Below are 16,060 nucleotides of genomic sequence, written 5' to 3'. Positions count from 1 at the left end.
GGGACATTCTTTTATCGAAAAAAGCGAACGATATATCAAGGCAAGCACTTACCTGACTTACACGAAAATTTCTAAGACACACATCCAGGTTATTTCTTCTCTTCATCGGGTGGAAACAAGTACACAAACAACGACACACAATCACACACAAATTTACACACACTATTGCTTGAGACGAAGACACAAACACATAATATTTTAATGGCACAATAGAATTAAACATATTTAGATTATTAGTTTTCATGGCTCTTGTAGAATAATACACTTCCTACGAGCGACTTGCTGCTGTCCCAGAGTTTTTTCTTGTTTTTTTTCGCGTATTACAGCTAGATTGTTCTACAGGTTTGATAGTTGTCTACACGATGTGACATAGTGTTTTGTGTTACCTTTCCTGACCACTATTTTCCCATCTTCCGTGTACACCTGTTTGAGACCGAACTTCTCGATGGCCTTCCTGAGAAGCTGCAGCCGTGCACTGCAGAGATCTTCTCTTATGGAGATTCCAGAGTTTTTGAGTTTCCTTTGGTTCCTGAAAACTAGCGACCTTGCCCTGTAATTAGTAAATTTCACGATGATGCCTCTGTGCGACCCGGGAGACTTCGGACCTACCCTGTGCGTTCGGCACAAATCACCGTTGCTTACGTGAACCCCTAAATGCTCCTCAAAAAGAGACAGGGCGATGTTGTCGGTACTTTCCGAATTCCGAAGATACGTATGCTATTTCTTCTTTGGTATTGTTCCAGATCCTCTGTTTTTTCTTGCAAATTTCGGATATTTTCGTCTCTGTCCGCGAGTTCCGCGCGAAGGGAGTTGACTTCTTCCGAATTGAACTTCATCGTTTCTGTCAAACGATCCACCACAGCTTTTGTGATCGATTCAATTATGGAATCTGTGATCAGTTTTAGCACTTCTGGGGTTTGCACCGCTGATTTCACTTGCTCGCATATCTCCCACATCATGAATATTACTGGCAATGTATACATAATCTATGGAAAATATATAGCAAATAAACTAAATTTACAGCCTTGAGAACAAGATCAAAACAGAATTAAGAGAGATGAATGAGACAACAAATTACTTACCTGTTTCAAAACAGTTGTACATAACTTCAAGAAATGATCCCTTCCATTGAACTCCATTAGGGACTGAGAATTTAACCAAGCTCTTTTCCCACTATCCCCAAAGAAATGGACATGATATTTTCGGGAAATTTGAGCATTTCGAAAAACTAGAAGTAGAGAAAAAAACAGTACTACATAGAAAAATATTATATCATCTCACAAATAATAATCCTGCAACAAAATTCCAGTATTCAGAAAACTGTTAAAAAAGAACTTTCCGTAACTCCCTGTTTTGTACATACTGAAACAATTTCCCATTTTTCATATTAACATTTAGCAGATGGATGGGATGTTTATGTCCCATGGCAGGTATACCAGTTGCAGATGGATGGGATATGCAATATATCAGCACCACATTGCAGCAATGAATGTACATTTCTTAAAAACTACACACAATATTTCAATTTCTGTCCATTTTGTTTATTAGTATATGTATGAAGGTATGACATACTTGAATTACAAAACAATATATCCATTGTTACTATCAATAACAAACAAAGTTTGAAAAAGTCCTAGTTTCTCCTCTCACTATTATGACATAGGTTTTATAAAAAGAGCTATAACTCCTCAACCACCATTTTTTTAATTATATACATATCCTCAGTAGTCTATTGCCATGCTTCCCCCCAAATTTGGTCGATCTAGCATCCACTGGGCCAACGATAGAAGCTAAATTGGCAACACTGCCACCGTTATACATTGTTGTGATTTTTACCCCCATTATGTATCAGCCTATTTTCAACGAAACTTTGCATGATTGTAGGAATGTACCATTGCTACATACTTTTTCTTTTCATTCACTTTGATCTATTGTGGGGGGCCACAGGGGTATGCTGAATGCCAATTTTTTTTAAAAGTTTCAACTTTCTTCTTCTTCCTTTAACTTTCATTATTGGAAGGCACAATGCATAAATTTCACCTCTGCTAAAAACCATATCATTCCAAAACAAAAAAAAGATTTAATCTCTGTATGACAATTAGTTCTCAGGCAATATTTTTTTTGTACTTTGCGGAAGGTTTGAAAAGTACACGCTTGAAAAGGTCCTGTCCACAGAAGCCAGACTTGGAAGAGGTTAAGTCACAGTTGTTCGAAACGCAAAACATTTTTGAAGTCTAGCATATGTTTGCATTATCCTACAGGTAAAAGTATCACCAAACAAGAAACACTTCTTGATAGGGACACAAATGCTTCATCAGCACTATGTAACAGTGGTGGAAAAGTATTTCTGGCATTATTCTACATGATAAATGAAAACAACATGCAAAAATGGTTGTAAATTCATAAGCTACTTAATTGTGTGAAACAGGAAGGAGGAATGAGACACAACTTGCTTCCCATTGGAACTGTTAGCTGTAAAATTAAAATATTACAACTGTAATTGTTTAAATTTTAATTGGACTTCATTTATTTAGGGCACATGTGTAACCCCCACACCGTTTTCTTTCTCCCATAACCTACCTTTAAGCATAATAATTATAATTTCTAAGAAAGTGACTTCCAATTAATGAGGTTGGATACAACTGAGAAAAACAAAACTCTTCCCCATGATTTCCAAGCCAAAATTGATACAGTGACGAAAACGTCTGGGTTGTTAAGAACTCCATTGACTTTCAATTGAATCGTTACAACCCAGAAGTGCCCATGACTGTACAACCAAGACACTGTGGTGCACGTTTTCTGGCATTGTGTTGTCTGCTCAGGTGATCTGTTAGAGGAAGAGCTGCAAACTCTGCTTATGTTTTGCACTTGTGATTCATTCTTCATATTTATCCTGTTGTGCAGGTGCATGTTGAGTACTGAAAAAAAAAATTAGCAGAGCATCAATAAACACACGACAGCACAAGAAAAATACAAAACAAATTACTTACCTGAGGTTTTATTAAACTTTCCATCTTCAGGATCATACATTATCATAGCAGGCCAAAAAGGGTATCTTCCTAGATGCCCCCATACCAAGTCGCCAACACACCAATCAACAGCAGGTTGTGCATCAAGCCCATTGCAGCCAACTGGCCTGGAAGCTTCCACAGCTGAAGCTTGGATTTTTCTCTTGCCATTAACAAACTTTCCATTTTTTTCACTTGGACACTCTTTTCTCACACCTGAAGTTCTATCATTGCTATGTTCACTGTTGGCTGTGGAAATTCGGCACTCAGTGGCCATCTTTACATGACATTTGGTTTCAATGCTTCGCTTTCTGGTAATCATTCTTACTACAGACTAGTTTTTCTGGGATACCTGCCCATCAGAAAAAAAATCTTCAATTAATTATGAGCACATTGTTAGCATATTTACTTGTAAACAAACTGTTCTATGTTTGCTTAACTATCAATTCTTGAGTGAGTACTGCCCTTTTATGCATATTTTATGGCTAATATATAACATCTTTGCTGCCTTGTCACCTCACCCTTATCTATGAAGCATATGTGGATAATTAGAACAAAGAAATACAGAAAAGGACCATTCAAACTGTTCAAAAGGCAGTACATGACAGCTCAAATTGTCCATTTGAACCTCAAATCAGTCATCAAGCATGACTGACAGTGTTCTAATCTACACTTCTTCTTACAGTATCTTTGCTATGTATGATCTTATATAAAGCTACAGTGTAGAATGTGAAAAGGAACAGTCATAAAATTGAATCATGAATGTTACCCTGCGCCAGGGTCAGGTAAACAGTGTTTTCCTTGTAGAGGAAAAGGTCTAAATATGGGCTACTAGTGGCAATATCACAAAGAGCAATTAAAATTTAAAAAACAGTAATTTATCACTAAAACGTTATAAAATTCATATTTATGAATAATCTGTTGTTTTGAAAATCACGCTGAATGAGAAAAATCGAAATTAAGAAAAACATCCAAATATTTGTTGAAAATGTGATCTCAACATTAGACCTCATGTCATAGCCCATATTTAGACCATCACACTATTTTTTTCTTCAATTTATTTTCGCTCTCTGTGGTACATATTTTACAAACAAATCATGGCATTATAAAAACCCACATTTGTTTTAAGTACCGCTAATATCATAACCTATACAAAGCAGATGAGAATTCAGAAAACACCGAGTTAAAACATACCTACTAAAAGTTTTCGGAGGTAGATTTTTTTCTTAAAACAGCATCCAAGCGAATTATTGCCACAACCTTTGTCCTTGACAGATAACCAGTTCCAATAGCTTCTGCCAGGCTGCAGCACCCGGGAGCACTGATAACTCCAAAACCCATATTTAAACCTTCTCTTCTAATATTTTATTGATATTCTTATGAGTTAGGTACCTGTATACAGATGTGTATGTGGGAATGGTCACATAAAAATTCAGCAATTAGTATACATCAATTTATTGTGTAAACCCGGACCCCTCAGACAACCAAGAGGAGAAGATGCATACACTGGAAACTTCTCTGCAGTCATCAGCTGCATTCTTTCACAACACATCATTAAGACTATCCAAAAACACCACCAAAAGTCAGAAGCAGACTTTGAAATCCTAAAGACAACCTAGGACAGAAGACAACCGGGGTTTATCAAATCATTTGTTCCTGCAGTAAAGCCTACATTGGACAAACGGGGAAGACAATCGAACAACGTTGCATAGAACATGCGAGCATCTTGAGAAATCTGTGTTTCAGAACATTTCATCCATGAGGATCACAGAACTGACTTCACAACTACCAAGATCATCAATAAGTCATCCAATTACTAGGACTGAATCATCAAAGAACCAATAGCCATCCACGAGGGAAAGGAAAACCCCAACAGGAACATGGGATTCAAACTGGACCCAGCCTGGTTAGCAATAGTTGACTGGGAGTGCAAACATTGGAGAGACGGCACCTGATTAGCCCGGCATGTACACCAGACCCCTTCCACATCAAATACATAAAACCTTACCCTGACACATCTCTGCACTTCAATCCCTGAAGATGAGAGTGACATTAGCTCTTGGAAGCTTATCCGGAAATCACTTGGTTGCAGACATGTAGCCAGGGGGAGGGCTAAGGGGGCTGAACCCCCAAAAATTTGTAATATACTGAGAAATTCATTTCAGGGCTTCTACCCCACCCCCCACTTTTTGGCCATTAGATGGTGGCTGCTGATAAGGAATGATGCCCCCCCCAAATAAAATCCTGGTTACGGGTCTGCCTGGTTTATATCCCGAGAAAACTTCTTCGGCATTTGTATGGTTAATGCATTGAGTGAATACTGAGATGATGTCAATGGATGTCCACAACATTGTTAAAATATTCTGCAGTGAATTAAGAAAGACATGGGACATATGTACAGAAGGAGGAATGTCTTCTTAAAAGTGAACAAACAGTGACAATAGGAAACTTTCTTTTCTACCTGGAATCGCACATGACATACAGCAGGAAAATGAAGATTCTGTTTCCTAATATAGTAAGGGGAGACCACAGAAGCTGTTTGAAAAATACTGTGAGAGAAGCAAACTGAGAACTGAATATTAATGCAAAACTTCATTTGCTATGATATCACAAAATCACCAAAGCAGCAGCTCTGACAACACCTACAAGAGCAAGTAAAATTCAAGGAACATGGGTAGCAACTCGGCACATGATTTCAGCAGTGCCAAGCACTTCAGATAAAGCCTTTTTCCCTGTTCATTTAAGCAGAAATAACCAAGTACCAATATAAACTCATTTAATCATAGGAAGACAACTTGATAATGATTTATATTAGGGATGGCCAAATGGATCCGGATCCATTTGGATCCAGATCAGATCCAAAAGTTACGGATCTGGATCCAGATCCAAAAATTCTGGATCCGGACCCGGGTCCGAAAGTTTTGGATCTGGATCCGGATCCAAAAGTTCCGGATCCGAAAATTCCAGATCCAGATTCGGATCTGGGTCCGAAAAATCTGGATCCAGGTCTGAAAGTTTTGGATCTGGATCCAGATCTGAAAATCCGGATCCGAGAGTTTCGTATCTCAATCCCATTATAATATTACCACACCTTAAAAGTATTATGATCTTCGATTACAAAGACATTTTTCATTAGTTAGTCCTACAAGAATTTTTTTCAAGTGTTGTTCCTAAAATACTTTGCTACGCATCGGCTAACACACTCGTGCACAAAAATAATCTTACTTGTTTAACATAAAATGTCAGAGGTGATTTTGTAAATGCCATTGAAACGAATATGTATTCATTCGAATGTATTGGAAATGAAAACACACATAAATGTGAGACATTTCATTACAGGATGAAACCTTTAACACATATAACAAGTTAGAAATGTTACACAAAAATTATACAATTGTTCCACAGTTACAGTTTTAAAAATTAAAATAAAACATTATAATATAAGCAGTGTTATATAATTACAAAGCGTAAGACTAACAAGGGAGGTTATCTAAGTGTCCCCCTCCGATTTCCATGAAACTTCGCAGGTGTATAGTGTGGCCCAATGGAAGAAATACGTGTTTTTTTTTGTTTCAGCTAAAAAACTGTTTTAGGGGGCAACCCCCCCTCAAATGTCAAGATGAGGACAATTTTAAGTGAGGATCTGACCCCTGTGTCCCCCTCCGATTTCCATGATACTTGGCAGGTGTGTGTATAAACGAGCCCAAAGGAAGAAATTCGTGTTATTTTGTTTCAGCTAAAAAACTGTTTTAGGGGGCAACCCCCCTCAAATGTCGATATGAGGACAAATTTAAGTGGGCATTTGACCTATGTGTCCCCCTCCGATTTCCATGAAACTTGGCAGGTGTATAGTGGGGGCCAAAGGAAGAAATACATGTTTTTTTTTTGTTTCAGCTAAAAAATGGTTTTACGGGGCAAAACCCAATCAAATGTCAAGATGAGGACAAATTGAAGTGGGGATCTGACCCCTGTGTCCCCCTCCGATTTCCATTAAACTTGGCAGGTGTGTGTATAAATGGGCCCAAATGATGAAATATGTGTTTTTTTGTTTCGGCTAAAAAACTGTTTTAGGGGGCAACCCCCCCTCAAATGTCAAGATTTGGACAAATTTAAGTGGGCATTTGACCCCTGTGTTCCCCTCCGATATCCACGAAACTTGGCAGATTTATAGAGAGGCACAAAGGAAGAAATACATGTTTTTTTTTGTTTCGGCTAAAAATCTGTTCTAGGGAGAAACCTCCCCTCAAATGTCAAGATGAGGACAAATTGAAGTGGGGATCTGACCCCTGTGTCCCCCTCCGATTTCCATTAAACTTGGCAGGTGTGTGTATAAATGGGCCCAAATGATGAAATACGTGTTTTCTTGTTTCGGCTAAAAAACTGTTTTAGGGGGCAACCCCCCCTCAAATGTCAAGATTAGGACAAATTGAAGTGGGGATCTGACCCCTGTGTTCCCCTCTGATTTCCATGAAACGTGGCAGGTGTATAGATGGGCCCAAAGGAAGAAATACGTGTTTTTCTGTTTCGGCTAAAAACTGTTTTAGGGGGCAAAATTCCCTGAAATGTTAAGATGAGGACAAATTGACCTGGGGATCATCTGACCACTGTGTCCCTCTCCAATTTCCATGAAATTTGGCAGGTGTATAGAGAGGCCCTATGCCCCCTGTTTCTTCATATGCCATATTTACATGGATTTGGGGTCAGATCCCACTTCAATTTCTCCTCATCTTGACATTTGAGGGGGGGGGGTTCCCTAAAACCGTTTTTTAGCTGAAACACAAAAACACGTATTTCTTCCTTTGGGCCCCTCTATACACCTGCCAAGTTTCATGCAAATAGGAGGGGGAGACTTAGACCTCCCTTGTAAGTGTATTAATTAATTACAAATTGCACGTGCGCGCACACACTATATATATATATATGTGTGTGTATGTATGTATATTACATATATATGTATATTAGCAGGTAACAATATGTTATAAACGCATTCTTACTTTCCAAAGAAGCGCATGTGGGATGGCAAAACGGATCCGGATGCGAAAATTCTGGATTTCGATCCAAAAGTACCAGATCCGAAAGTTCTGGATCCAGATCCGAAAGTACTGGATCTGAAAATTTCGGATCCGTGGATCCGGATCCGGAACCAACCAGATCCAGATTTTGGATCCGCTAGGATCCAGATCTGGCCATCCCTAATTTATATCCTGCCTATAATCTTGTTCAACAAAGCAGGGAGAGTTATTATCCTTCAAACATTACCATTTCGGAATCGTTCATACAATGTCTTCTTAACCCTCCGTTGGTATACGTGTAAGTGCGGTGCTCAGCCTGGGATATAATTGTAAGTTTAAGTTTAATGATATCACTTTCTGGTCTTGTGTAGCTGTATTTTGGAATGTCTATGACCAGATGACACTGGTTATATATTGTGGCACTGTTCTCTGTCTGCGCAGACATGTCTATTTCATGAGAGTCAGTGTTTTGTGAGTGCTGCGCTCACACGTATACCAACCACATCAACCATTTTCTTCAAGCATATTTTATTTCTGTGTGTGCTAAATTCATGTTGTATCACTGTTTTCTCTTTTGATTCTTCATTAATTATTTTATTTGACTTAATTCACTTATTACTCTCATTATTTCTGGCTAAATGAAGTTTGAAACCTGATTTTCCTTACGAATGAACAACAGCAGTTCCGAGCATTGCATGCTGAACCAAGTGATGACAAAAATAGAAGACCTGAGTAGGGTGTTTGATTCTCATGGCACACATGTTGAGGAGTTATTGAAAAACGAAAATGATAGCAACAACGATCAAACTCCTTGTGAAGATGAGCCAATTTTTACTTGTTCTTTTCCCTCAATATATTGGGCGGGATGAAACTACAAAGTAGAATGTACATCTCTCTCATCAACATGCAATAAATTATTGAATTTGAATTTAAAATTTTGGGTGCGTCAGCACTAAGGCTATTTTGCACCCGTCACATTATACGGGGCCAGCTCCTTATCGTTACACATAACAACTCTAACGTTGCATAACTAAAATCATAAAATATTAAAATCTTCTGACTTTCATTAAAAGCTGAGGTTGTAAAGGAGCACTCAGCACGAAAAAGGACAAAACACAGGAGAACACAAACAAAATTATACTGGCCATGGGGCCAGTCGCCAGAGCCTCGTTAGTCTGCAGTCCAGGGTGTACTATGTGGAGGTTGACTATTGGGTGCACTACGTGGAACGAGCACCCCTTACACCACAAATTATTGAATTTATTACTAACGTTGTGCAATTTAGTTAACATCAAAAGTAAATTCCAAATAAAATCATAAAAATTGTTGTGTTTTCCATGATAAATTGTCTCTCATATTAGGTAATCAGTAATATTGTAATAAAATATAATTTTGTTATTACATAACACTAAGCAACAAATTTTAGGCAACTTTTTGTTTATTTGATTTGTATGGTGTTTATTATTTCATTTGGTGTTACTAATATAAATTTTCCTGTAATGTCGAAATTTCCCACTTGAGGGATTTTTTCATGAAATAGTGGATTTTTACATAACTCTCCATGAAAAACTCAATATGCTGACCAAGGCAGAAATTTATTTTATTATAAAACATAAACTCAATGCAACGTTTCAACCTTCTAGCAAGGCCTTCTTCAGACTGCACCAAGTACAAAGTACATACGTTTAGTTTATGTTTTATAATAAAATAAATTTCTGCCTTGATCAGCATATTGAGTTTTTCATATCATGGAAACAAGGCTTAATGGTGTTATAACTCTTTAGTAAATTAGCAGATGATAATGCCACAGTGAAAAAAAACAGCCCGGATGACCTAAGCAAGTATGGGAAGTGATATTCATATTTGCACTTGTGCGAATTACTCACTTATGGAAACAATAAGTATTTTTAAAAAATAACAATCGTTTACTTACGTGATGTGTCAGAATCCCTTATTATAAAAGGGTATCAGAAAAAATAGAAAAAACTGTAAGAGAATATGGTATAAAATGTGGTATGAAGGCCCCCCACAACATGCATGCCAAGGATATCAGGGAGGGAGTACCTAAACCATATTATTTAAAGTGGGCATAAGATTGTAAATAGAGAAGTCATTAGGAAAGATAATACTCCCTCTGTCCCATAATTATAGTCCGGAATGCCAGTATTTATGTTATTTTGGATACTTGATCGGCCAATTTGTACTGATCCTTGAGTAATAACGTTGTATGACTCATTCCCTTGTTTCATTTTCTTCTTCTGTATACACCAATGTCACAGTTTGCATATCGGACAATTATTATCGGACACCAAAAAAAAGTGTACCGGACAATAATTATGGGACAGAGGGAGTAATAAATTAAATAGAAATGTCTATGAAGCCGTGTATATTTGCACAGGAAATACGAATAAACTCAGAGATGACGGTAATTTAGTTTTCTTAAAAAATGGGATAAGGCAGTGAAAGAAAACTGATGCTAAGATACGTTTCCATGTTGCTTCAGAGGTCATCAGGGCAGTGGAAAAAGAACGAGAATTCACTTTAGATTAGTGACATGAGAGATAAAGGAGGAACAGTTTATAAGAGGAGAGGTAGCTTTCACCTTTATGTTGAGGTGGGAGCTGCTCACTAATGTAGACCTCACAACCAGCCTTGGCTTATAACAGCCACTTGGCATCTTTTTTAGTGCTTTTAATATAAGGTTGGGTTGTTTTTACGAAGTTTTTAACATGCTGAGTTTTTAAGTTGGGATATGGCAGATCTTTTTTAAGTGTTTTTATCCTTAACCGAATCCTCATTCAACACTTCTTTTACGTGGCACTATGCTCCATGCCTAGAAACATTCACGACCTGATGAAGGAGGCAGTTTGACCTCCGAAACATTGTCCTAATAAAGACTCCATACTCACTCACGTAAGTAGTTAAATTTATTAATACTATTGAATGTATTGATTTACTTTAATAGTGAGTAATACACACCAATCTACAATATGTAAGTATACTCAGTTTATGAAAGCTACGTATCGAGTATCATACCGCCCCCTTCTTCAGGCTTTTTCTTGGCATGTATCAGTACTCCATGCCAAGTCAATTTACATCGAACAAGGAATAGGGTAAAAGGATTCACTTGGTAAAAAAGTAGTTAAAAACTTGGGAAGTGATGAACTCTGCTCTCAGCTGGCACTCATTTTATACAATAATTGCCACTTCAATTATGTGCTTCTTATGTGCAATCTTTCTCCTTTAAATAATTCCACTTTCTCTCATATTATCTTCTCTCATTCATTTTATTAACCATGATATTAGTTTTCCTGAAAGCAAAAAGGCAAGAGGTCAATGCTGTGTGGTGTCAGTGTCATATAAATTGTTGGACACCCCTGGCAGATGTTTGATATTTGCAGGAATGGCCCTCTCTCCCTGCCCCCAAAGTTAAGGTAGAGACAACAATGCTGGGGCTTAAAATAGCTTTTCTCTTCCTCTGTGTGCCAATAACATGTCACCTCCTCTCCTCTGTAATGTTGCACTGCCTGTGCATGGCAAATTATCCACAGAAAATAATAGAAACATGTTGACAATGTTAGAATAAGTAAATCAAATATACAAGCGAGTGAGTGTCTAAAATATCAAGATAGGAATTTAGAAATCTAGATAAGAAGTTATCTTTTTCTGAACATGTGAAAATAGGTATATGTGCATGTGCAGCACCTAGAATCAAGCAGTTTCAATTTGTCTGAAAATATATACATATTGTCCACAAATTAGCATTTGAACAAAGGGATTAACTAGAATGTTGTAATTCTCTACTTTACGAGATTAACAGATATAAAATAACAAAACAAGAGAAAATGTTTCATAATAAAAGAAATACTTCTCTTACAATCAGGCAGAAATATGTCTCTTCTGCGAACAATTCATCAAGCAATTCACACAAACCACCACTTACTAAGTGACAAAGTAATTATCTCTGATAACATACATTATCCCAGTCTGTTCTTCATATTATGGGAATGACTACAACACCAGGGGTCCCGAGTTTGAATCCTGGCCTGGGCATGGATATTTGTGAGTGTCCATTCATCAATTTCATCACATTATTACTCATACCCATCTTCGCAAATTAGCCAAAAGTGGCACAAAAAGCAAAGTAAAATAAAGCAAATCAATCATATTATGGGAATGAGAGAAGCGGTAGTAAATAACAAGAGAAAATTGGTACTCGCAGTTTCCACAAAGCTGTTTTTTGGTTTGTTCTATTAATTTCAGTGACCACTGACATCATCCTCATTGGAACTTCTTGTTGTTGCTTGGTGCGTTGTCGCCTGTCTGTCTGTGTGCAACCAGTGCAATACTCAGACAAGACAACCACAAATTTCTCCTCAACCCCCTCACCTGCCATTGCTTATGGCATTCCCAAAACACACAAACCAGGAATTCCCATGCACCTCATAATAGCATGTTGACAATGTTAGAATAAGTAAATCAAATATACAAGCGACCACCCTACAGTACACCATACCAACTAGCTCAAAAACAAAATATCTGAATTCAACCACAAACTCACATTTCGCAACAGTGCCGATGCCAAAAACCTGGTAACATCCACAATACAAGCAGACAGCTCTAAAATGCTAAAACATAATGGACATGTACAATTCAATCCCCATAAACCTAGCCCTAACTTCAGTTGAAAGGTGGCTTAACTATAAACAAAGTCCCCACACTAGAAGACCACCAAATTACTGGAAATTTGCTTAGGATACAATTATTTTCAATTCAAGAAGGATTTCTACCAACAATCAGTAGGCCTCGCCATGGGAAACCCACTATCAGCTCCCATAGCAAACATACTTACACACATAGCAGAATAAAACATACTCAGAGATCCAGAACTCAAATACATCAGGTATGGAAGGTATGTTGATGACACTATAGTCATGTACAAAAAAACAGATAAAATCAATCTTTAAATGGAAACACTGGACAACATTCACCCCAGATTGAACTTCACAATAGAACATGAAAAGCATGAAAAATCAACTTCCTAGAGCTCACCATCAGCCACAGACTTAACAAATTTATAACCACAGTTTTTAGAAAAGTGGACACAGGCAACCAATGTATACATACACCCAAGCAAAAGGCTAACGTGTGGTTAAACTTCTACCAGATAGCCTTCTCCTACTGTTCCAGTGAAGGAGATCTAAGGGACGAGATAGCATGTCACTGAAGTAGCCTTAAAACATGGATACACTGAATCTCCACTCTCCACGTGGTGAAGTAGAGCAGAAATTCAGGGCAGACAACCCTCACCACCACAACAAACTGCTAGCAGCAAACATAAGTGACTTGCCTCCCCTTTGCCTACCACATCCAACTGCCTTTTCAAAACCCTCCACTCCTACAACACCCGCAGTAGCTCAGTCGTTAGGGCATCTGACTACCATGGGAAGGACCCAGGTTCGATCCCTAGTGTGGGAGAAGCGGGAATTTTTCCACCTGTTCAAACAGCTCCGGAGTCCACCCAGAGTTGTATAAAGTGGGTACCTGGAGGAAACTCTGGGGGGTAAAGGCAGCCAGGGGCGTGGTGCTGATCACATCACCCTCAACTTCGGCCATGATCAAGAAAGTGTGGGGCCCTAACTCCACACGCCCTATACGCCTTCATGGTGTGGTGCAAAGCACAGGGGAGCACTTTACTTCTTTTACCACCCCTACAACATCCAAGTAGTGCACAAACTAATTGTCAAAATAACTGACAAACTAAACAAACATAAACAATACTTCCTCTACCCCCCGTGTAACCCCAGGTGTCTATGATGCAGAGTGTGAGTGCAAGGCTCATTACATTGGCAGATCCACAGCACCTAATAGATGCAAGAACAGCCCAACCCATCTCAGGACTTGCAAAACATATCAAATAAAACAGCCATAAAATCGAAAAAGTACATATCAAATTCAAAGGGCACACACTAATAGACACAATTCAAGGAACAAACCAAAAAACAGCTTCGTGGAAACCGTGAGTACCAATTTTCTTTGCAATTATCCCAGTCTGTGATCTAATAATAGGAATAGTATCCATGTATCAAAATGTAACAAGGCAAGAAATGGATAAAAATCGCTATCATCTCTTGCAAGTGAAGCATGGATCCAACTGCTTGTAAACTTTATAAAGGATGTGGCCAAATTCAAATAACAAATTAATACTGACAACATGCCTCACTTATCACATTGGCTCCATCCCTTTTCTGTCTTGTTTGTCAATTTGTATTTCTCCATATTCTGTATACAGGGTGCTCGGAAATTCCCCTTACAAACTCCTAGGGCTAGTCGAGGGGACTGAGTAGACAATATTTGGAATAGGAACCCATGTCCGGAAACGTACTGTTTCCGTGCTACAACCATGACAATGTGTTGGATGTGCCTGTGTTGGTATGCAACCGGGTAGGCAGTACATGACGTCAGAAGATCACCTGATGGCCTAAAGTGTAATTATTTATTACAACCATGTCAATTGAGGTGTTATGTAACGTACAGAAGTGAATGACGTGTGTGTCAGTCCATAATACAAGCAAATTTATTGGGTAACAATACCAAGGGACCAAAAAAGAAACGTACTATTCATTGATCAACACCTGTGTCGACAGTGAAACGCAACAATTTGTTTCTGTCTTCTGCACTGGATGTCTCGCACTGCTAAACTAGAACAGTGGCTCGATGTGACGACCACCAACGTCATTGCACACATTGTACAGAGGAATCATGTTCCGGTACACTCGATCCATCACACCTGGTGTCCTGTCAATCTCTTGTGCAGCGACCATAACTCGTGCCAGCAGTTCGTCCTCGGTCTCTACCTACCCGGTTGCATACCAACACAGGCACATCCGACACATTGTCATGGTTGCAGCATGGAAACGGTACGTTTCTGGGCATGGGTTCCTATTCCAAATATTGTCTACTATCCCCTCTACTAGCCCTAGGAGTTTGTAAAGGGAATTTCCGAGCACCCTGTATTTATAAACAAACTATAGCATAACTGCATAGCATAACACATTAATGTATGTAGGCAGGAACGGCACCAGAAATTTTCGACTGGGTGGGCAGAAGCGCCATATTGATAGATTAGGGTGGGCAGTATAAATGTAAGACCATATATACTATGTATATATGTGTATGTAAGACGTATGTATCCCCCTCTTACTTCTTTTCCCTTTCCTTATCTTGTTTTCCTCTTTATTCTTTTCTAATCTATCCTCTCATCTTGTTCCATTTCCTTTCCCTTTGTCTCTGATGGACATAATTATTTCAAGGAAGTGTTTAGCATGTGTAGCCATACATTCTAACCACATTATTTCATGCATGTCAATACAGTGAAATAAATGTGAATTTGGTTAAAGCTTGTGTTGCAAATACAAGGCACATACTTGATTTTATGTATTCGGCGACAGTGATAGATTGATTTGATTGGTTGATTGATTTGCTTTATTTTACTTTGCTTTTCGTGCCACTTTTGGCTAATTTGCGAAGATGGGGATGAGTGATGACATGATGAAATTGATGAATGGACACTCACTCACAAACATCCATGCCCAGGCCGGGATTCGAACCCAGGACCCCTGGCATCGTAGCATGATGTGCTAACCCCTCCACCACGGGAGCCAGAGCAACAGTGATAGAAAGTGCGATGGTAGACAATTGTGAAGTTTCTCGTAATTGAAGGCATGTTCCTGAGCATAGTATTTTCATTGTATGAGTTTTTGACTCAAAGAGTTTTCTTACTCCTTTGGCGATCACTTTTCTTAGCTTACAAGGTTTGCACAACTGACAAATCTATCTGAATGTTTGTAGTACCGGCGATTGGGTGCGAACATTTGAGGGGCAAGGACAATATACTTTTTCTTGGTAGAAAAGGCTTACCATAAAGAGTCCATACTGCAGGTGCAAAAAGTGGCAAAATGTGACGGGGGAACTGCATCCCCCACTTCCCGCTCCTCCTAATCGCCGCCACTGCATGTTTGGATTAAAATGAACGTCTTA

General features: G+C 38.6%; 1 protein-coding gene across 1 annotated transcript in view; it reads right to left on the bottom strand.

Annotated features, from left to right (window-relative positions):
• The window catches only part of LOC145983721 (histone-lysine N-methyltransferase NSD2-like), an 82,614-nt gene extending 79,329 nt beyond the window's left edge, over window positions 1-3,285 (bottom strand). Inside the window, exons 1-2 of the mRNA XM_083116773.1 lie at window positions 2,991-3,285; window positions 1,083-1,228 (exon numbers count right to left, since the gene is read on the bottom strand). Coding sequence (XP_082972899.1) covers window positions 1,083-1,228; window positions 2,991-3,285 — 441 coding nt within the window. The remainder of the gene's footprint in view (window positions 1-1,082; window positions 1,229-2,990) is intronic.
• Between the last annotated feature and the right edge of the window lie 12,775 nt (window positions 3,286-16,060).

This window comes from Lepisma saccharinum, chromosome 2, assembly GCF_977018435.1.
Source record: "Lepisma saccharinum chromosome 2, izLepSacc3.1, whole genome shotgun sequence".
Taxonomy (NCBI): Eukaryota; Metazoa; Arthropoda; class Insecta; order Zygentoma; family Lepismatidae; genus Lepisma; species Lepisma saccharinum.
This window is presented reverse-complemented; position numbering and strand designations above follow the sequence as displayed.